Source organism: Dendronephthya gigantea, unplaced genomic scaffold (genome assembly GCF_004324835.1).
Source record: "Dendronephthya gigantea isolate DGI-Jeju-01 unplaced genomic scaffold, DenGig_1.0 000094F, whole genome shotgun sequence".
Classification (NCBI taxonomy): Eukaryota; Metazoa; Cnidaria; class Anthozoa; order Malacalcyonacea; family Nephtheidae; genus Dendronephthya; species Dendronephthya gigantea.
The window spans coordinates 497,011-519,479 of record NW_021163104.1 but is presented as its reverse complement, the minus strand read 5'-3'; the positions used below and the strand labels follow the sequence as shown (position 1 = coordinate 519,479).

Below are 22,469 nucleotides of genomic sequence, written 5' to 3'. Positions count from 1 at the left end.
TCAGTAGCCGTCTTGTTGTATATATGACTGATAAAATGCAAATTTGTCAAAAAAGTGATAGCTCAGTTTTGTTTTTAGATTTGAATTTTGGTGATGATCATGACAGCAAACGAGTATTATTTTCATCAATATATATATATATATATATATATATATATATATATATATAATATATAATATATATATATATATAATAAAACATATTACATTGAGAAAAAAACTTTTTTGCTATAAAGGAACAGTGATATTTATGAGCAGCTGCCAGTGTAAGAAATTTAAATATTTGTTGACGCTGATATGTATTTTAGTTTTAAACAGGTGGAATGAAGTAAATTTTTTTAACTTATTGCTGTGTTTTACGGAAACATTCAAAATAAAGTGTTGAAGACAACCAAAACTTTGACAAAACTGTCGAAGGCTAAAACGCACCCCATTGATTAGCTGACTTATACAGTCTAAATTTTCACGCAGTTGTACTGATGATGAAAATAACTCACTGGAAATGTAAACACAAGCGGGCAAAGAACCAAACAACTAATATTTTATTTACTGTATTTTGTGCGAGGAGATAGAAAAGATTAAAGATAACGTCCAAAACCCATTTTTTGTGGATTTGCTCGCAATGCATCATTTGAATGGGATCCTATAGGGTCTAAATTTTCGACCATACCAAATATGGTGGACTGCATAATTTGTTAAAAGAATATAAGAATTTAAAATAAAATGATAAAATAGCATAATAAAACGGCATTTTTTGCATGCTGCATTATCCGGGGATAAAACATTCAGTTCAAAAAAGATTGCTCCAGGAATATTTATTTTTACCGAATCTATAAATGCTGTTTGGAGTCTTTTAAAGTTTATCCTTCGGATTTGTTTTAGCGCTGATTTAAATTTCTCTTTCCCAACATTATCTGCATGTAATGAACACCTGACTTTAACGTTTACGTTATCGGGCAATGATGTCCAGAGAAAAAGTTATTCGCGTCAGTTATAAAAGTCGGAGTTGAAAACAGTAAAATAACTTATATAATCATCTCTTTCCCAAGATTTAGATAGCTCGAACTAAACCCTCTTCTTATTATGCAAGATTAAGGAATTTATCCAAACTCGTCTCCACACAATGCGGAATACTTAAAATGTCGCACCACGTGCGCAATCATCGAGTGTCAGATTTTAAGCATGAAAAGATGTCATCACAATGCATACAATGGGAGACAGGCCCTGGGTATACGAGGTTTGAAGAAGAACTGGCAGATGGAGAGTAATTAAATAATAAATAATAATTTAATGCACGGCGCTATACGACTGTTCCAATATATCTTTATCGGAGTTGTGGTAAGTCATTTTAAATATAAAAATTTATTTCCAATGAATTGTTTCGCAAAAGGCAACCAAAATCTTGTGTTAATTTGAGAGTTTGTAGGTTACAGATGCTCTTAGGTATAACAGGAACTTCATTAAATTTCCCTCACTTTACAAAGAACGTACTTAAAAAAAGCTCGCAGTATAATTATAATATATATATAGCAAATGCAATTCAAGATACTTGGTCTGCATGTATAATTTAAAAAAAAAAAAAAAAAAAAAAAAAAAAAAAAAATATATAATAATATATATATATATTATATTATATATATATATATATATATACACCCATTTGCAAAAACGTTGGCCGCAGATAGATAGATAGATAGATACTCGAAATCTAATTAGAATTGCATATGTTGTGTAATATGATTGAAATCCCATGCAAATCTACTCATATGCATTTCTAATTAGACTTCGAGTATCTATCTATCTATCTATCTGCGGCCAACGTTTTTGCAAATGGGTGTATAATATATATAATATATATATATATATAAATATATATATATATATATATATATATAAACAAAAAGACATCGGGAAATCCAACATATATATGCATGAATAACAAGTCTGTCAAAAATTGCACGAGTAAGTAATTTACTAAAAACTGTGCCCATGCACATTTTGCATCCGTGCATTCATTGTTAAAAAGGAACAGTAATAATTTATGAGCAGCTGCATGTCGAGTAGTGTAAATAAAGGTTTAAATATTTGTTGAAACAAGTGAAATGAATGAAATTACTTTTTATTGGTGTATATTATTGTAAAGAAACATTCAAAATAAAGTGTTGAAGATAACCCAATCTTTGACATAACTGTCAAAAGCTAAAATGCATCTCATTGAATGGCTGACATACAGTTTTCATGCAGTTGTAATGACGAAAATAACTCAGTCGAAACGTAAAAACAAGCCATGCAAAGAACCAAACTATTAATATTTTGTTCCAAAAGATAGAAAAGATTAAGATAGCGTTCAAAAGCCACTTCTTGTGGATTCGCTTGCAATGCATATGAGATTATACCGTTTAAATGTTTGACTATGAGACTAATCGATTAGTCCGCAATTGTTGCCATAACAACGTAAATTTTGTTGACTGCAGTATTGTTAAAGAAATAAAAGCGTTTAAAATAATAATAGCATCAGGAATATTCATTTTTACCCAATCGAAAAATGCTGTTTGGAGTTGATTTTGAAAATCACTTGTTTTGAAGTTTACATCCCTTGGACGTCTTTAGGGCTGATTTAAATTTCCCTTTCCCAACACACAGCACACTACATTAGAAGTCAAAGTTAAAAAAAATAAAATAACTTATGTAATTATTTAGTTTTATTTAATTACTTTTTTACGCTATTCCAATTAATTCCACTCTAACAGCTTTTCAAATTAAAACCGTCCGTTTCCCTACTTAAGAGTGTAAATGTAAGTCTATATAGCAACTTAATTGTATTTTCATATTTTAATGAAACACAGCCAACATCATATCTCAAGATCATTTTCTTTTTGTCTTCTTTCTGGTCATAACTCCGAAAAATATCATCCAGAATTGCCGAGTCAGGCAAGAGACGATTAAAATGATGTTTGTAGCGGCCAGCTTAAGCTTGCTGTTGCTTGCTATTGGAAACATTTCAGCAAACCAATGTTCCCCGACGAATTACGACACAATCATAAGAGGTTAGTAATCTTTGCGCGTTGGTTCAGTAAAAATATTGCCGTGAAACATCTTTTAAATACTCCATAATGGTGAAAACAGGTGCTATTAAAACACATAAATTTAGTTGAAATTTAGACGTTAATTTGCGATTGACTTTTAAATTTTAGGAGGTCCATCATTGCCTGCGGATGAAATAATATCAAGACACAATGTTACATCTTCAGTTGTCATGTTGGGATGTCACACTCACTGCAATGACGAAGACAAATGTGTTGGATTCAGCTACAGAACAACAAAGAATGTTGAAAATTGCCAACTGACCAACGTTACTAGAAAGAAAGAAGAAACGAAAACGGGAGATTGGATATTGATGCAAAATATTGAAGCGGTAAGATTGATAAATTAAAGGATATTATAGTTTGGGATCCATGTATCAGCTAGTGAATTATTAAGTAAATCAATAAACAATACAAAGTCAGTAGTGATATTTAACTGTTTTGATACTGCAAAATACATTATTTCAAACATTGATACCTTTACACGATGATAAACATGGGCAAGGTATAAAGGATGGAAATGATAAATTGTCAGTATTTAGTTTCAGTATTAAATTTTAACAAAGGTGTTGTTCAAAATTTGTTTACGACTTTGTTGGAAGAGCGTCAAAAACCTGTTCCAAAGAAATTTGAAGTCTTCGAAACTTGTAACTTTCTGCACAAATTAACTAAAATTAATTAAACTATGGTTTTCGCAGATTTTTTTTTGTTCTGCGAAGAAGATCAAATTGTTCGCATAAAGCATCCGTAGTACAAGTCGATGTACGAATTTCAGAAATCCGTATATCTCTAGGCAAGGTATATTGGCCGGTCAATTTTGGTTCGCTTAATTAAATCATTTCTCCGCCGCCCTAAATTCCGAGGCCTTTATGTCTATGACGATAAGAGATTTTCAGAGCAGCAATATAGCAGAAGTGACTCACTAGTCTTACTCGCTTTACTGAGTATTTTATGTACAACTAAAGCATGGTTAATGAGTATTTAAACACTTTTGTCGACCATATTTGATGCCAGATCCTCGACACCCACCTGTGGCAAAGATCCTGCCGATTTACACCCAGTTAACCTAAACACTATAACTCAACCAGATCGAGGACCCGCTTTCAATGAACAAAATATGAAATCTGTAGAAGTTATCGCAAAATTTGTCAACGCAAAATTTTCAATTCTGATTTCACGAGAAAAAACTTGTTATTATTAAACTGTAAGAAAATATTTTCTCTACATCTGCAATCTAAGTGCCAAATTACAACCATTTTCTCTTTTAATTTATTCCGTCCGATCTTTCCTAAAAACTCCGCGAGTTCGCAGGCAAAAAATACAAAAATTAGACCAAAATATAGCTTGAGAAAAGTGCTATAACCTATTCGCTTTTGTTGTAATCCGTAAATTAATAAATATTTCTGTTAATATGACACACCGCAGTGCAGCTGTCAAAGTCATCTCAAAATGCAAGGTGATGACAAACGGAAATATAACTGGTTAAACATTTGAGGTAAACGATTAAATTTTTAATAGCAAACATGTTTCAGCTTACACTAAGCCATCTTCAAATATAACCCGCCTTTGGAATTTCGTTATTTTCTTCGTTATTTTTTAACGATGCCTACCCCCTAGGGGGAGTGTCACTTTATGTCGTGTGTCGTGGGCAAAAGTCGTGCGTCGTGGGTAAAAAGGCATCTCTTATGTATCATCAAATAAATTATATTAGACACAGCTAACCCATACCTAATATAACTTGATACATAAAAGATGCGTGCGGAGGAGGCTAGTCATGGGTGATGGGTCATAAAATAGCTTTTTTTCTCCAAATCAAACGTTTTTAAACGTTTAAATTGCCGAGCACCCTAACCACTTTTTGTATCAAACTGCATGTCACGCACAGATTTAAAATTGTTGAGGCTAAAACAGAATTTATACTGAATTAACCCGTTTCACACCAGTCGCAATGAAATCACAATAGTCAATACCTCTTGTTTGGGGGTTAGGTAAAAACAAGCGAACTGACCCTGACATATAAGCACTGGCATCATTCTACAATTTTGTGAATTCTGGATCGGAAGAAAAGTTTGGGGTCTCTTATAGGCTCGAGACATGTCAAAATGACTGTGTAGGGTAATTATAAAGAATGTCATAACATGATCAAACTTAGTTGCCTTGAAAAAAACTGAAATATTCACAAAAATTGCGTGGCGTTGGCGTATCGCGACCGGCGTGCGTCACTGCCGTCCTTGATGGCATGGTTTTCTTTTTGTTTGAGAGTTGCATGGTGCATATATAAGGAATAGAATATTTAATTTTTCAAAGCTCAAGCAAAGCTTTAAGAAAATTTTTTGTTCGAAATTTGTTTCCGATTTTGTTTGAAGACCTTAAAAAACATGTTTCGAAGTCCGAACTCGAAAGTTGAACTTTTAATTATTTAACTAACATTAAATAAATTGTGGTTTTTGCAGCTTTTTTTGTTTTGCGAACAAGATTAGATTGTCTGCATCAAGCATCCCTAGTACAAGTCGATGTACGAATTTTGGAAACTCGTACTAGAAATACATGCCTGCAGCAACCCGTCGCTATTTCAAACCAAGTACACAATTTTCTGAGCTAACCTGACCTAAACTTATATCATGAAATGACACAAAACTCAAATCAGTCTATATTATATTTTACCGAGTATATTATAGCTAATGTTTCCACCATATTCTATACAAAAATAATCATAAAGCTAGTGTAAACATTTCCCATTCAATTTTGTTGCATTATACCATGGCAGCAATTAAGTAATAGTTTAAAATCGAAGTTTCAAACGATTAAAACAGTAAAAAATCTTCAAAGACATAGAAAAAACCCGGCTCAAATGTTATTTTATTGTGTAATGCAGTCGGCGGCTAAAAGCTAAGTTTTACTTTAATATATAGTGTGTATTTTTTATATCAAAACTCAAATTACACTTTCAAAAACACTTTTTGAAGTTAAAGCAGAGGTGTAATAGCCTTTCACAGACACAGGTTTATGCGTTTGTATAAAAAGCCGAAAATTATACAAAGCTGAAAATTAAACTAAAAGAAAAGAAAATAAAGGGCATACAAAGCTGAAAATTATTCAAATACAGCTCATCTTTAATTACCGCGAAGCACCGCTTTGTCTTCACTGTGTTTATGTTCTTCTTTGCTATCTGTCATGCTTCTAATACCTTGTTTCTTCTCGTTTTATTTTGCACAAAGTTTATGAAATGCTTTTACAAAAAGGTTTAAGAAATGACAGTTAAATTGCTGACGTTCTCATTGAAATACAAACTTTCTGTCTTAGCCAATCAGAACGTTTGTTGAATACCTGTCATCACTCGCGCATGCGCATAACTTACAAAACCACACAACATAGAATATGGACAACGTTGGATTCGCTATGTTCTCTGAGGTTCCGGGTGTAATTCCTAATCTCCGAGCGGAATTAGTACCCTCGCATCGCGGATAATTATTTGTCAGCAAGGTTCACTTTGGTTTAGGTAATATATAAAATTTATTCGAACATTACAATAAATACATAATAAATCGATACCATATACTTTTTATAAAGCATGCACAATACAAGAGGAAAAAAATAAAATTACGCATAATTATAAACTTAAATATAAACTACAGAAAACTACTTTATCTAATATTAGAGTTCCATTCCGACAACGAGATATTTGTAGTAGAAGGAATGTTTAAAGTTTACGTGCCACCTATGGCAAAGATTTACATCCAGTTAATCTAAACACTAACTGGACCAGATCGACAACCCGTTTTCAATGATAAAATATGAAATCTGTAGAATAAGTTTTCAACGCACAACTTTCAATTCTGATTACACGGGAAAATAAATACCACTTATTAACCGAATTTGAGGTCCTTACTAGAAAAATATAAGACAGAGGACTTGACAGTACGGAGCGAGCGATAGCGAGGTCCGTACATAAAAGACCGAGGTCTGATATTTTTCCAGTACGGACCGAACGTACTCGGTTAATAAGGGATTCATTATATGGCATACAGTATTTAGTTTTTTTATTTAGCTATACAATGCGTTGCAGCATTCTTGCCGGCCAGTCGCCAAGCAAGCACTGAAGTGGCTTCCAAAACTTTTGTTTTTTACTCGTTAAATAAGAATGATACAGTAATATAAACAAAAATCAAGGATAAATAAATATAATATTCGCATGTACCAAATAATGCTCTTCTTCGTCCATTCTCCGTCGATATTTTTCAAAAATAAAGTGCAAGCTTGTTTTTGTTCAAAAATATGAGAGTTAGACCGTTACTACGGCAACGGTCTATAATACTGGGGGATTCCAGACCGGCAAAGAACCAATCAGCGCACGTCATTTTGGTCACAAGACTGCGTGCCATATAATAATTGTTCTTACTATTAAACTGTAAGAAAATACCTTCGTTATATCTGCAATCTTTGGATCACTCTGCATGTATACGTATCAAAATGCAACCTTTCTCTCTTAAGAAATATACGATATCTCATTGTTTCTTTTGTCTATACCAACAGAAATGAACATTGAAGAAATAAAGAAATAAAGAAATTATAAATTATAAAGAAGTTATAGATATATTGTCGTAATTTCTCTTTTGTATTAGTGTAATTAATGTAGTGATATAAAGATATATAAAGATAAAAATCAATATTTAATTAACTTCGGTAATGCTCCAATTATTTTTTATAGGCAAAGAATAGAGTTGAAGAAGAAAAGCTTACCAGGAAATCAGGTAATTTGCTTTAGAATTATAACAAAATAATAACATAATTATAAATTTCGAAACATTCAGAATATCAATCGGAACAAACCAACGAGAATTTTAATATTAACTAAATCAATTTTTAACTTTTAACTTTTAATTTAATTTTTAATTACGCAATGAGAAATGTTTTAAATTATATGTCAAAATGCGTCTCATTAATGCAATATGTGCCAATGAACCTCGGGACCTGTTTTGGCGAATTTTGATTTGGATGGGGACACTAACTCTAACCCTTACCAAAAACGAATCATTCACTAGAGAAGTAAAAATCTTTATCGATCACAAATGAGCTGCTTGAAAAATTTGTGAGATCAGTAGTCTAATTTCAAAATAATATGAAAAATAAAATGTTTTCATGAAAGATGAATTTATTGAAAATTACATTGAGTTATTTTCGAGTGGGATTCGTGAAAAACTCAAGTTAATGTCAAGATGAGTAGAGAAGAAGTGTGTCAAATATCGGCCCTCTGTCGGGAATCGAATTAACCTATAGGCGTTTGCGACCCCGGTGAGCTGCATGAGCTACAGAGATAACTCACAAGAATGAGCGTAGTTGGGGCGAATAGTGAGAATCAATAATTGAATTTGACTTTGTGCCACTTTACTCAATGAAAGAGAATTTTTCTCCGTCTTAATTTTGAGTTGAAATGATACATTCAAAGGCTCCTGACAACATCGTTCATTTCAGATGTTGACGAGTGTTCCCTGGGAACTCACAAATGTCACTCAAACGCAACCTGCAATAACACTATTGGCTCCTACGAATGTCACTGTCGCAGTGGATTTTCTGGAAATGGGAAAACATGTTCAGGCAAGATTAATTATTATTTTACTTTATATATCAAAGCCCCGTGCAGCGGGCAAGTTTTCCTTCACAAGTTTTCTTGACCAGTTCATTTGTTTGTGTGTATGACGAACAAGTTTTCGCTGACAATTTCTCCTTGGCAAGTTTTATTTCCTCGTGTGTAGGCGAAAAAAATATATATGAGTATAAGTATAAATAAAATGAGTATACGACCGAATCTCAAAACAAACAGAAATGATAAAACTTTAAAAACCCACTGGATTGGCTCGAAGATTGTTGCGCTGTGCCCTATACTGCTCAATTCCTTGTCAAATTTTCCTTGACGGCCGTACACAGGAGCATTTTTCCTTGTTGAAAAGCTGGCATGACTATAGTTTTTGAATAAGGCTCCTTGTCAAGGAAAACTTCTCAATTTTTTTTGCGCGTAAACACAAGAGCAAATAAAACTTGGCAAGAAAAACTGTAAGGGCCTTAACATGTAATAGTTATATCAGCCATATATTTTACAGGCGTCAGGTTCATTTTTAACGGAAGAATTTCTTTTATGTTATAATTATAATTTATATGAACTCTTTATCGTTGATTTCAGATTTTGATGAGTGTTCCCTGGGAAGTCACAAATGTCACTCAAACGCCACCTGCAATAACACTATTGGCTCCTACGAATGTCACTGTCGCAGAGGATTTTTAGGAAATGGAAAAACATGTTCAGGCAAGATTAATTATTTCACATTATATGAATTAACATATTGTTATACTTGTATCAGCCGTATATTTTATGTGCGTCGCTCTCAGACTCATTTGTAACGAAGAATTTTTCTCATGTTATAATTAAGGTTCATGGACTTAATTTTCACCATCTTTTATTCTAGATGCTGACGAGTGTTCCCTGGGAACTCACAAATGCCACTTAAACGCAACCTGCAATAACACTATTGGCTCCTACGAATGTCACTGTCGCAGAGGATTTGCTGGAAATGGGAAAACATGTTCAGGCAAGAATATTTTATTCGACTTTTATGTATGCAAATCAAATTTAGGATGGCACCGGGATCGCAAAGGCCTGCGTTGGTTTGATTTCTGCCAGAGGATCGAGTTCTGTTTTCTCTCAAAATTAAAAGTATTAAATCCTTTTTTTAAATAATCCTTCCTCGAGTAAGTTCAAAATCAACATAATTATATCTTCCGGGTCGTAGGAAAAATCTCATTTTTTTCTTTTGGGGGGCACACGTTTCCAGAGGAACTTTTCAGTTATTAAAAAGGGCAGCTAGAATGCGCATATGCATGGGTGGCTTGGTTGTTTTAGTTCATTTTTTCCTGAACGATATAACGATTTGAAATTTAGAATGCAGATACATTTTTTTGTCTTTTACACCATGCAGTGGTGAAGGTTCTTGTTTATTTGTAAAGCAGACAAACTTAAAGTTCACGATTCACGAACCATATATATCAGAACATGAAAAAATACAGAAACTGCGAAATGTAACCTTAAGAATACGCAATGAAGATACAAACTCTTCAATGTTTCAATTTTACTTAGATAACTTGGCGAAGTAAAACTTGGCCACTTGACGTGACTTGTATTGATTTTCTTATGCTCTTAAAGAAATTTCTTTTTTGCCGGTGTGACAAAAATTAATCTGATGACTAAAACCCAGAAAATATTTAATTCCCACGGGAAAACTGCAAGGCGTTATTAACCTGTTTGCAATAAATTATAATTGCTTTTATCGGACCACTATAAGTTGTGATATAAAACCATGATATTTTCAGGTCTCCACTGCGCTGATTTGTATGAAAAGGGAAGTAAACAAAGTGGAATTTATGAAATTAATCCTGACGGAAAGGGAAGTTTCAAAGTGTTTTGTGATATGACAACATCAGGTGGAGGATGGACTGTATTTCAACGTCGTCTTGATGGAAGTGTTGACTTCTACCGAGGATGGCAAGATTACAAACAAGGTTTTGGTAACTTGAGCGGAGAATATTGGCTTGGTCTTGACAAAATACACAGGATGACAAATATTTCACAAAATGAACTTCGTATCGACATGGAAGATACATCTGGGAACACCAGATACGCTCATTATGATTCATTTAATATCAGCAGCGAAAATGAGAAGTACAAGTTGAATGTTGGAGGTTATAATGGTAAGCACGTTGCATTAAACTGAGTCAAATTTGAATGAAATTATAGGAGAGTACAGCTCTCATTACAATCAACTTTGCAGTGTATTATAAATCCAACATATTAAATATTGCATCCAGGAAAATTACCAATGAGTCATATAAATATAATTGAAACGAGGGAGTGTTGGTATTACGCTTGGTATTATGTAAAAGAATGAAATGAAATATAAAGAAAGAATGAAATATTATTTGAACGGGATGTCAAGAGAATACTATGAAATTCGAAGTGAGCTGCAGTGCGTATAGTGGAACTTAGGCTTCATAGAATTGTTCCCAAATTTATACCCTATATTCATAGTGTTTTAACATACTTTGCTACATTGATACGATTGATAATAATACAACTAATACAACTAATACAATACGTCTTACATGCTTCCCTACTATTCACGGGATAGATTTAATCAAACGACTAAATCTGAATTATTTTTTAACTTTGATTAACAATATTATACATGTATGTTATGCTATTTACGGGATGAAACAGTAAAAATGAAATTTGCGAAATCGAAACTTCAAATCACAAATTCATATTGAGGTCATAGGATTTGACGTGTAAAATGCAAGGCGCTGTTAAATACCCTGGTGATAAAATGACTCTATATTTATGTTTATATTTTGTTTAAAAAAAATTCCATTGGTCTTTTATGCAGCATTTTATCCCGATAACCGTTCTGCATTCCTCTCCGAATATTCGTTTCGTTCTGTCGATCAGTTTCGCATCCGTAATTTAATTTATATATACTTTTACATTAAGGTACAGCAGGAGATTCGTTAAAAAATCATAACGGTATGGCTTTCACTACCAAAGATTCTCAGAATGATATTGCAGGAAAAAACTGTGCTGTGGATTTCAAAGGAGCCTGGTGGTATCGTAGTTGCCATGATTCGAATTTGAATGGTTTGTATCATTATGGCAATCACACATCGTACGCTGATGGAGTGAACTGGTACGGTTGGAAAGGTCATCATTATTCTCTGAAATCAACATCGATGAAGATACGACCACGTCAATTTGGAAAGAAGAAATAAGGTCGTTTTATACATTCTCTATTTATTGTTATTATTAGAAGTGTGACACATATGGCAGCTGTGAAGCTGAATTGCGTGCAAAGTAGATAAAAATATATAAACTGCAATATATTAAAAGAATTGAAGTAGAAAAATATGAATAGCTAATTAGTATAAGGCAAGGCTATTTACAATTGTCTGCATTAGAAACTCTAACCGACGACGAAATAAAAGTATTTGGAAATCTATTTGTTTTTGCTTTGTAGTCATAAATGGGCGAATTTGCCTCAGATCATACTTTGTTTCCAGCTTGGGAGGCAAAAGATACGCGAACTTGTGATTACGAATGTTTATTATTTCATTAAAAAGTTTCTTACATGCTTCTATATGGGTTGAAGGATAAGCAATCTTCATAACTTAAAGAGACATAGCAGTAAAAATTATTTCTGTTTTGTTGAAAAGAAAATTTGCACTTCTTATACAGCTTTTTTATAAAATTTGTTTATCTTCCTGTCTTCGCAAGATATTGGCGATCAAAAACATCGGATATCGAGATATTTCCGCCATTTTGTTTTATAATGAGATCTAATTATGTGACGTCAAAAGTAGGGTTAACGCTTAAAATATATCAATTACATGTTTACGTTTAGAACACTTACAATTGAAACGTTATAATTTGAGATACGTGCGATTGTAATACCATGATACTATCACTTCTCCGAATCGTTAATTTGAAGTTACAAAACGACTTTTCACCCAGCTTATGACGTAACGCATATCAGAGCAAGCATATGCATATCCAAAATGCCGGATGTCATCAGCATGGATAACAGTGCCCAAAAAGGATATCAAAGCCAGGCTCAGCAAAGTCAGGTGTGCATTTAGTAGACTCAAAAACATCTGGAAGTCTAAGAATTACAGCCTTAGAACCAAAGTGCGTATTTACAACAGCAACGTTAAATCTGTACTGCTTTATAGCTCAGAATGCTGGAGAATTGTCAAGAGCGACATAAATATAAAGTCAATGTCTTTCACAACAGCTGTCTACGACGAATCTGTAACATCTTTGGTCCAAAAAAATTTCTAACCACGACTTGTACCAGAAGACCGAGTGTAATAGTATGGAGCAGGAAATTAGGAAGCGTCGCCTCAGATGGCTGGGGCATGTCTTCAGAATGTCACCAGACAGGATCCCGAAAATTGCACTACAATGGACGCCAGCAGGGAAAAGGAAGAGGGGTAGACCGAAGACCACATGGAGAAAGACGATTGAAAGGGAATTGAAGGAGATGGGCCTATCTTGGGGAGAGGCCCAGGCTGCAGCTAAGAACAGGGACCAATGGAAAGAGTACATAAGTGCGGCCCTATGCCCCACTGGTGGCCACAAGGACTGAAGAGAAAATGGCGGATGGAAGAAAATTTCATTCAAAAATATCTTCAGAAGTAATAAAGTTCCGTAAATAAATTTTACACATAATTATGACGTTCTTTTAAAATAGACAATGATCATTTTTATTCCCGTATCCCTTTAAATTAGGGTATAACCGACACCGCACATTTTTGCACACGTTCAATAGCATTTGAAAAATAGTATTTTTAAACCGTAGTGGTACACTTGGCAGTTCTAGAACTTGCCTGATACAGACGCAGTAACAGCTTAAAATGTCCGCTGGTGGATTTTTTGCCTGTTCACCTTCTGATAATCTTAAGAATTTCGCGACTTAAATTAGCCCCGACTTATTTTAGACGAGCTCTTAGGGGCTGTTCACATGAGCCCGGTTACGGAGATTTAACAAAGCGTAAAATGGACTTTGAGGTATTGAAATGAGTAAATAACACGATTCTGGTAGTCGTGAAGTCATCCTAACAATAGCATTTGATTGTTTTGTTTGAAAAAGACTATTTTCAATTCCTGAAAGTCCATGCATTTTACACTTCGTTAAATCTCGGTAACCGGGCTCATGTGAACAGCCCTAAAGCCTGGCATAATTTAGGCCGGCTTATTTTAGCCACGACCTAATGGAGCGTTCATACGACTGTTCGCGAGTTATTTAAACCGCGGCTTATTTTGCATGGCTTGTATAAATGGCCCTAGGAGGGCCTAATGATCCCATTTGGCAGATTTAGCGCGAGGACGTGAAACTCAAAGAAAACGTCAAATAAATGGCGTGATGCGCATTAAATGAATAATATGAAATCGATGATAAAATTCTGAGCAGTTTTTTCAACAAGCAGCACAACTGTTGTGCTATTTGCTAATGGAACTTGTTTCCCATTCCTAATAGACATGCCACGTTATTTATTCGCCATTAACTTTCCGGCTTACCCTTTTTGACGTTCACGTGCTCGTCCCTACCTATATGTATACCTAAATCTGCACTGACAAAGTTCAAGAGTGAAAACCAAAGTGATAATGTTTTTTTAAAAGAATCTCGTGAACAAGACAATCAAACTGAAGCACTTTGAAACAGCTAAGAATGTCAGCCTGAGAGGCCCTGAACAAAATGTTTCATTTTGTCCCTACATTCTGTATTTGGGTTTAGTTGACGATCTACGACGCGGTTTGCTGACTTTGGTCGACGTCGCTAGTCAAATACATATTTTGCTTGAAATAATAAGCTACGGAAAGTTAATTATGCTGCCAGGACTTTGAAATATTCATACAAACGTTCCAATGTCGTTTGCTGTCAATGCTATCGACTATCGACTAAATTCGAGTCCGTATACCTACATATTTCTGATTACAATAAGCTTCCATCCAATAATTTCAATTTTTCTTGCATCCTTTGTAACGGTTCTTGTTGTAAATTTCAAACATTTACTTTGTATTAACAATTCTTAATAATTTACAACAATAAATGGGCGTTTATGGCCCGTTAATGCCAGGCTGCCAAATAAGAGACGTTAATATTTAATACGCAGCTTGCGCTTAAATTATTTATTTGGTGTTGAGTGCTACTAACATGCAAATTAGTATTTTATTACTGTTCGTCCATGCAGTTTCTACGCAAACCAACTGCTCAAATAAAGTCGGGAAATAATTTCCAGTATACCTTTTTCACAGTTGTGGTAAGTCATTTTAATATTAAAATATATATTGCACATGATTTTGCTCCAAAATATATTTGGAGTTGGAAGGCAGGTAATAATATAGGCAAAATGTGCACCGTGTTTACCATACTTACCCTTGACGAGCATATTCAAACCTAGCTAATAATGTAAATTTGTCTCTTTCCCTGACCAGCTTACTCAATACGAGTGCCTATGCCTTCGGACCCTAGGGTTGCGATTTCTCCTTTTAAACCTTTAAAAGCTTAAAAAATTTTGCGGCTGATACGGAATTTTTTTGAAACAAGTGAATTGAGTGAAATCATTTTTTAATTGCCGTCAAAATAAAGTGTTGAAGATAACCCAACTTTGACAAAACTGCATGACAAAGGCTAAAAGGCATCCCATTGAATGATTAGCCATTTTGCATGCAAGCGCTGACCACGTGTTCTATATTTTGTTCGTTATATGAACATACATAATGGCACAGGCGATTGCAAAAATATGCTTTGTAATAATACATGAGAAATCCGAAAATATAGCACAGAATAACATAGTTTGATAAAATTTAATGGGCAATGGATCACTAACGATGTACCATTTGTCTCAGCTGTTTTTATATAGAAAACGTATCTATCGTATTCATAGCAACAAGTCGAATTTCCATTTTTTCTGTTATATGAATGGTTGTACGAAAACGCACAGGAATCTCATGTTCCAAAATCATCAGATCCGAAAATACAAAATTAATATCCAAAACCCACTTTTTTTGGACTTGCGTGCAATGCGTATTTGAGTAGGAGCTTACACCGTCAAAATGTTTGACCATATGAGACTATTAATTGCCATAACAACGGAGATATTGTGGGCTACATAATTTGTTAAAAAACATTTATAATAGAATAATAAAATAGCATAATAAAACGCCATCTTTTTGCTACATTATCGGAGATATTACATTTAGTTTCAACATAAGATTCAATCAGGAATCTCAATTTTACCACATCGAAAAATGATGTTAATTGCATGGAGTTGATTTTGAAAATGACATGTTTTAATCCCTTGGACTTGTTTTAGCACTGACCCAAGCACGCAGCACGTATATTGCTACATTAGAAATCAAAGTTGAAAACAGTAAAATAAACACTAAAATAAGTAAAAATTTAGCTTTATTTCAGTAATTTTTTGTCACTCTTAACTCAAACTCTTCCCAGTCCAACAGTTTTTCAAACTAAAAGCGTTCGCTTGCCTACTAGCTTACGATTGTAAGTGGATTACGTGGCTATAGCAACTTAATTGAATTTCATACTTTCAAGAAACACAGCCAACATCATATCTCGTGATCATTTTCTATTTGTCTTTTCTCGGTCATAACTGCGAAAAATATCTTCCAGAATTACAGAGTCAGACAAGAGACGATTTAAACGATGTTTGTAGCGGCCAGCTTAAGCTTGCTGTTGCTTGCTATTGGAAACATTTCAGCAAACCAATGTTCCCCGACGAATTACGACACAATCATAAAAGGTGAGTATTGTCGAAAAAAGTAAGAGAAAAAAATATTGTCCTGAAACACCATTTAAATGTTTCTATGATGAAATCAGTCCCGAATAAAACGCATAATTTTAGTTGAAATTTAGACATTAATTCGACTTTCAAGAATTTTGTTGAAATTTTTAGGAGGTCATCGTCAGTTGTCATGTTACGATGTCACACTCACTACAAAGACGAAGACAAATGTGTTGGATTCAACTACAGAACAGCAAAAAATGTTGAAAATTGCCAACTGACCAACGTTACTAGAAAGAAAGAAGAAACGAAAACGGGAGATTGGATATTGCTGCAAGATGAAGCGGTAAGATTGATAAATGGCAAAGTCAGCGATATTTAACGGTTTTTATACTGCAAACAACAACAATTTCAAACATGCTTGTTTATAACGATGCTAAACATGGCACAATGAAAACGATAGAGATACGATATCGTCATAGGACCTCCGTTGTAATGACACAAAGCAATCAGGGTTGTTTTCGCCAGTTTCAGTAATTAAGAAAGGGTGTTGTTCGAAATTTGTTTACGATTTTGTTTGAAGAACTTAAAAAACATGTTCCGAAGTCTGAACTCAAAATTTGAACTTTTAATCATATAACTAACATTAAATAAACTGTGGTTTTGGCACATTTTTTGTTCTGCGAACAAGATTAGATTGTCTGCAGCAAGCATCCCTAGTACAATTCTATGTACGAGTTTCAAAAACCGGTAAAATTATTTGCAAGCAAGGTTCACTTTGCATGGTTTACGTAATTAAATCATTCCTCTACTGCCCCAAGTTTTCTGAGCTTAATTTATGTCCAACAATGTTAAAGATTGCAGAAACGATTTACTAGTTTTCTACATTTTACAGAGTATTTTACGTACCACCTATAGCCAAGATTTACATCCAGTTAATATAAACACTAACTGGACCACATCGATGACCCGCTTACAATCAACAAAATATGAAATACGTAGAATTAGTTTACAACACACAACTTTCAGTTCTGATTACACCGGAAAAAAATTGTTCTTATTAAACTGTAAGAAAATATTTTCTCCATATTTGCGATCTTTGGACCACTGGGCATGCATTTGTACCAAAATACAACTTTTTCTTTTCTTAAGTAATATACGGTATTTCATGTTTCTTTTGTCTATGCCGACAGAAATAAACATTCAGGAAATAAAGAAATTATATATTATAAATAATAAAGAATAAAGAAGTTTGGAAAATTTGTCGTAATTTCCAAATACTGTTGTATTAGTGTAATTAATTTAGTGATATATTAATTAATGTACAAAGATAAAAATCAATAATCATGTAACCAGTAATCATGTAACTAATTTTTATAGGCAAAGAATAGAGTTGAAAAAGAAAAGGTTACCAGGAAATCAGGTAATTTGCTTTAGAATTATCACAAAAATATAATTTTTGGAATATCATTCGGAACAAACCAACGAGGGTTTTAACATTAACTAAATTAATTGATTAACTATTATGCAATGAGAAATTTTTTAAAATATCTGTCAATATGCACCACATTAATGCAATACGTCACCAATGAACTTCGCGACCACTTTTGGCGAATTTTGATTTGGATGAGGACCCTAACCTTAACCCTTATCAAAAAACGAATCATTCGTTAGCGAAGTAGAAATGTTGATCGAGCCCGAAGGAGATGCGTGAGATCAGTATAGTCTAATTCCAAATTAATATGATGAATAAAATCTTTTCATGCTTGAGGGATGATCTAAGTGAAAATTTCATTGCCTTAATTTCTAGTCGAATTCATGAAAAACTCAAATTAAAGCCAGGACGAGTTGAGGAACGGGCCTCCGGCAAGAATCGAATTACCCTATACGCCTTTGCGACCCCGGCGCAATGCCCCTGCATGAGCTATAGAGTTAACTCGCAAGAACGAGCGTAGTTGGTGTGAATTTAGCATCGTGATTCCTGCGAGTAGGTGAAAATAAATCACTGAATTAAAACTTTGTGCCACTATCACTTTATTCAATGAAGGAAAATTTTTTCGGTCCTAATTTTGAAAGAAATGATACACACATATAGGCTCCTAACAACATCGTTTATTTCAGACGTTGACGAGTGTTCCCTGGGAACTCACAAATGTCACTCAAACGCAACCTGCAATAACACTATTGGCTCCTACGAATGTCACTGTCGCGGAGGATTTGCTGGAAATGGGAAAACATGTTCAGCCAAGATTAATTATTTCACATTACATGTATTAACATGTTAGACTTGTATAAGCCATATATTTTATAGGCGTTATTATAGTTTATGAACTCTTTATCGTTTATTTCAGACGTTGACGAGTGTTTCCTGGGAACTCACAATTGTCATTCAAACGCAACCTGCAATAACACTATTGGCTCCTACGAATGTCACTGTCGCAGAGGATTTGCTGGAAATGGGAAAACGTGTTCAGGCAAGATTATTTTAATCGATTTTTTTATACAGCAAGGGGTTCGAACCAAGAAGACAAGATTCGTCGATATGAGCATTTCTAGCTGTAAGGAATCTGGTACGACATTGTCTCTCTTATGCAGTCGAGCGTACCAGCATTCTTTTGACAAATAAATTTCTTAAATGCAATGCATGAAGATAATTATATCAAACAGTTTAAGTGGTCTTCAACTAGGCTTCTGACAAGATCGTTTATTTCAGACGTTGACGAGTGTTCCCTGGAAACTCACAAATGTCACTCAAACGCAACCTGCAATAACACTATTGGCTCCTAGGCTCCTATTTTACATTAATTATATATTAAAATCAGCCATTATATTTTACAGTTGTCTTCGTCAGATTCATTTTTAACGCAAGAATTTTCTCATGTTATAATTATGGTTCATGAAGATAATTTTCACTATCGTTCATTTCAGATGCTGACGAGTGTTCCCTGGGAAATCACAAATGTCACTCAGGCGCCACCTGCAATAACACTATTGGCTCCTACGAATGTCACTTTCGCAGAGGATTTTTAGGAAATGGGAAAACATGTTCAGGCAAGAATATTTTAATCGAATTTATAAATGCAAAATTTACGATGGCACCGGGATTTACCAAAGGATCGATAGTTGATTCATTTTTCGTAACTGTTCCCTGACTGAATTTGTGTTTTCATCTCAAAATCAAAAGTGTTAAACCCTTTTCTAAGTTGTCCTTCATCGAGTAAGGTGCCACAAAATCAATATATTTATATCTTCTGGGGAGGTAGGAAGCATCTCAATTTTTTCGTTGGGTGGCACAAGTTCCCAGGCTTTTTTGCCGGTGTGACAAAAAATAATCTGATAGCTGAAACTCAGAAAAGAATTAAATCCCACCGGAAAAACTGCAAGGGGTTATTAACCTGTTTGCAATAAATTATGATTGGTTTTATTGGACCACCAATTAACTTGTAATATAAAACCATGATGCTTTTCAGCTCTCCGCTGCGCTGCGGCATTTATGAAATTGACCCTGACGGAAAGGGAAGTTTCAAAGTGTTTTGTGATATGACAACATCAGGTGGAGGATGGACTGTATTTCAACGTCGTCTTGATGGAAGTGTTGACTTCTACCGAGGATGGCAAGATTACAAACAAGGTTTTGGTAACTTGAGCGGAGAATATTGGCTTGGTCTTGACAAAATACACATGATGACAAACATTTCACAAAATGAACTTCGTATCGACCTGGAAGATACGTCTGGAAACACCAGATACGCTCATTATGATTCATTTAATGTCAGCAGCGAAAGTGAGAAATACAAGTTGAATGTTGGAGGTTATAATGGTGAGCATTTTACATTAAATTGAGCAAAATTGAAAGAAATTATAGGAGAGTCCAGCTCTCTTTACAATCAACTTTGCAGTGTACTATAAATCCAGCATATTAAATATTGCACCCAGTAAAATTATCAATGAGTTATATATAAAGGTGAAACGAGGGAACGTTCGTATTACGCCGAGAAATGTATCCCGGGATGGAACAGTCAACATGACATTTGCAAAATCACAAATTCAAATTACAAATTCACATGTCACCGTGAAGTGTGAGCGACGATCTGACTACCTGACGTAGCATAATTATGTGTATCTACATTTATTTGTAATTTTATTTGCCATTTATTTTAATTTATATATGGCCACTTTTACCTTAAGGTACAGCAAGAGACATGTTTTCATATCATAGCGGTATGCCTTTCAGCACCAAGGATTCTGACAATGATCATGATGGACACAACTGTGCAGTTCAATACAAAGGAGCCTGGTGGTATCGTAGTTGTCATCGATCCAATTTGAATGGTTTTTACTATTATGGGCATCATTTATCGCACGCTGATGGAGTCAACTGGAGAGATTGGAAAGGATATCATTATTCTCTGAAGTCAACTTCAATGAAGATACGACCACGTGAATTTGGAAAGAAGAAATAAAGTTGTTTTATACATTGTCTATATTTATTATTACGATTATTATTATTATTAGAAGTGTTACACATTGCAACTGTGAAGATGAATTGCGTGCAAAATAGATAGAAATATATAAGCTACAATATATAAAAAGTATTGAAGTAGAAAAATATTAACACTAGCTACGTAGTTAATTAGTTTAAAGCAAGGCTATTTACAATTCAATTTCTGCATAAAAAACTCTAACCGACGACGGAATAAAAGTATCTGAAAAATCTATTTGTTTTTGCTTTGTATCAGTGAAAGGGCGAATTTGCCTCAGATAATACTTTATTTCCTGCTTGGGAGGCAAAGATTTGTCAACTTGTTGTCAGGAATGTTTACTATATTTCATTAAAAAGTTTCTTACATGCTTCTTCACGTCTGCATGCAACTAAGTTTTCCAACACCGCTGAAGGATAAACTATCTTCGTAACTTAATTAGGGTATATAACCGACATCTCACGTTTTTGCACTCGTTCAATAACATTTGAAAGATAGTATTGTAATCCGTAGTGGTACACTTGTCAGCTGTGTTCTAGAACTTGCCTGATGCAGGTGCAGCAACAGTTTAAAATGTCCACTGGTAGAATTTTTGCCCGTTCACCTTCTTGATAATCTTAAGAATGTGTTTGTTACTCCGCCTGCGTATGCGCAGCGGAGTCTTAAAATGCCATGGTCTTTTTTCCTTTTCGTCGTAGTTTTGGGCGACAGAAGTTGGCATTTCTACAGGTAACCCAAAACATTTTCACCGAGAAGCCCTGGGTTACACGGATGAATTATGTACATCAGTTGGCATTAAGGGAGGTTTGGGGGTGATTTTGTGCAATGTTTATTTTTCTTTGTGTCCTTGTGCCTCGTGTTTCGACGTTCTTCCCTTGTGAAAAATTGAAAAATATGAATGTCGAATTGAAAGAGCTTTCAGAACCATGTTCAACAACTACAAAGGTAAGTTGTTAAGATTTAGATTGTATTCATATGCTGTGGCGGTGATCGCATATTAGTAAACCCAAGATTTTCTGTTTTATAGTTGATTTAGTGATTCACGTTGACGTAGTGTTTTAATACAAATTAGGTATATACAAAGTACTGTTTGCTCTCAGAAATTATACATACTACAAGTTTAGCGACCCTGCATGCTTAAGAATTCGATATGTACTATTTAAAACACGAGTAGGAGTGTTTTATGCGGTATAAAACGCGAGGCGCAGCCGAGCGTTTTATAGCGCATAAAACACGACCTACGAGTGTTTTGAATAGCTTAAAATACGACATTATTATTTAATAGACGTTGGGACCAATCGGATTGAACATGAACTTTATGTAAAGCCACATGTGTCTTTATATAAAGCCACATGTGTCTTTATATAAAGCCACATGTGTCTTTATATAAAACAGTGTCCTGATAGTGCTTTATCGAGTATAAACGCCTATTCACGTGTTTAAAAAGGTTCATTGGATTGGTCAAAACGTCTATTGAATATTAATGAGTTTTTTAATTTTATTTACTAGAGTCTATTAATTTAAATGTATAAATGATTACAAAGCCTGGTCGAATTGTAAT

At 34.3% G+C, this 22,469-nt stretch overlaps 1 protein-coding gene across 1 annotated transcript; it reads left to right on the top strand.

The window, feature by feature from the left end:
• Positions 1-3,579: 3,579 nt before the first annotated feature.
• Positions 3,580-20,890, top strand: LOC114533729 (fibrillin-1-like). Its single transcript, XM_028555324.1, is given in 12 exon segments — positions 3,580-3,588; positions 7,792-7,834; positions 8,556-8,678; positions 9,262-9,384; positions 9,545-9,667; positions 18,549-18,666; positions 18,774-18,901; positions 19,141-19,213; positions 19,303-19,564; positions 19,631-19,644; positions 19,898-20,247; positions 20,616-20,890. Coding segments are annotated over 12 exon segments (1,641 nt in total).
• The last annotated feature ends 1,579 nt before the right edge of the window (positions 20,891-22,469 follow it).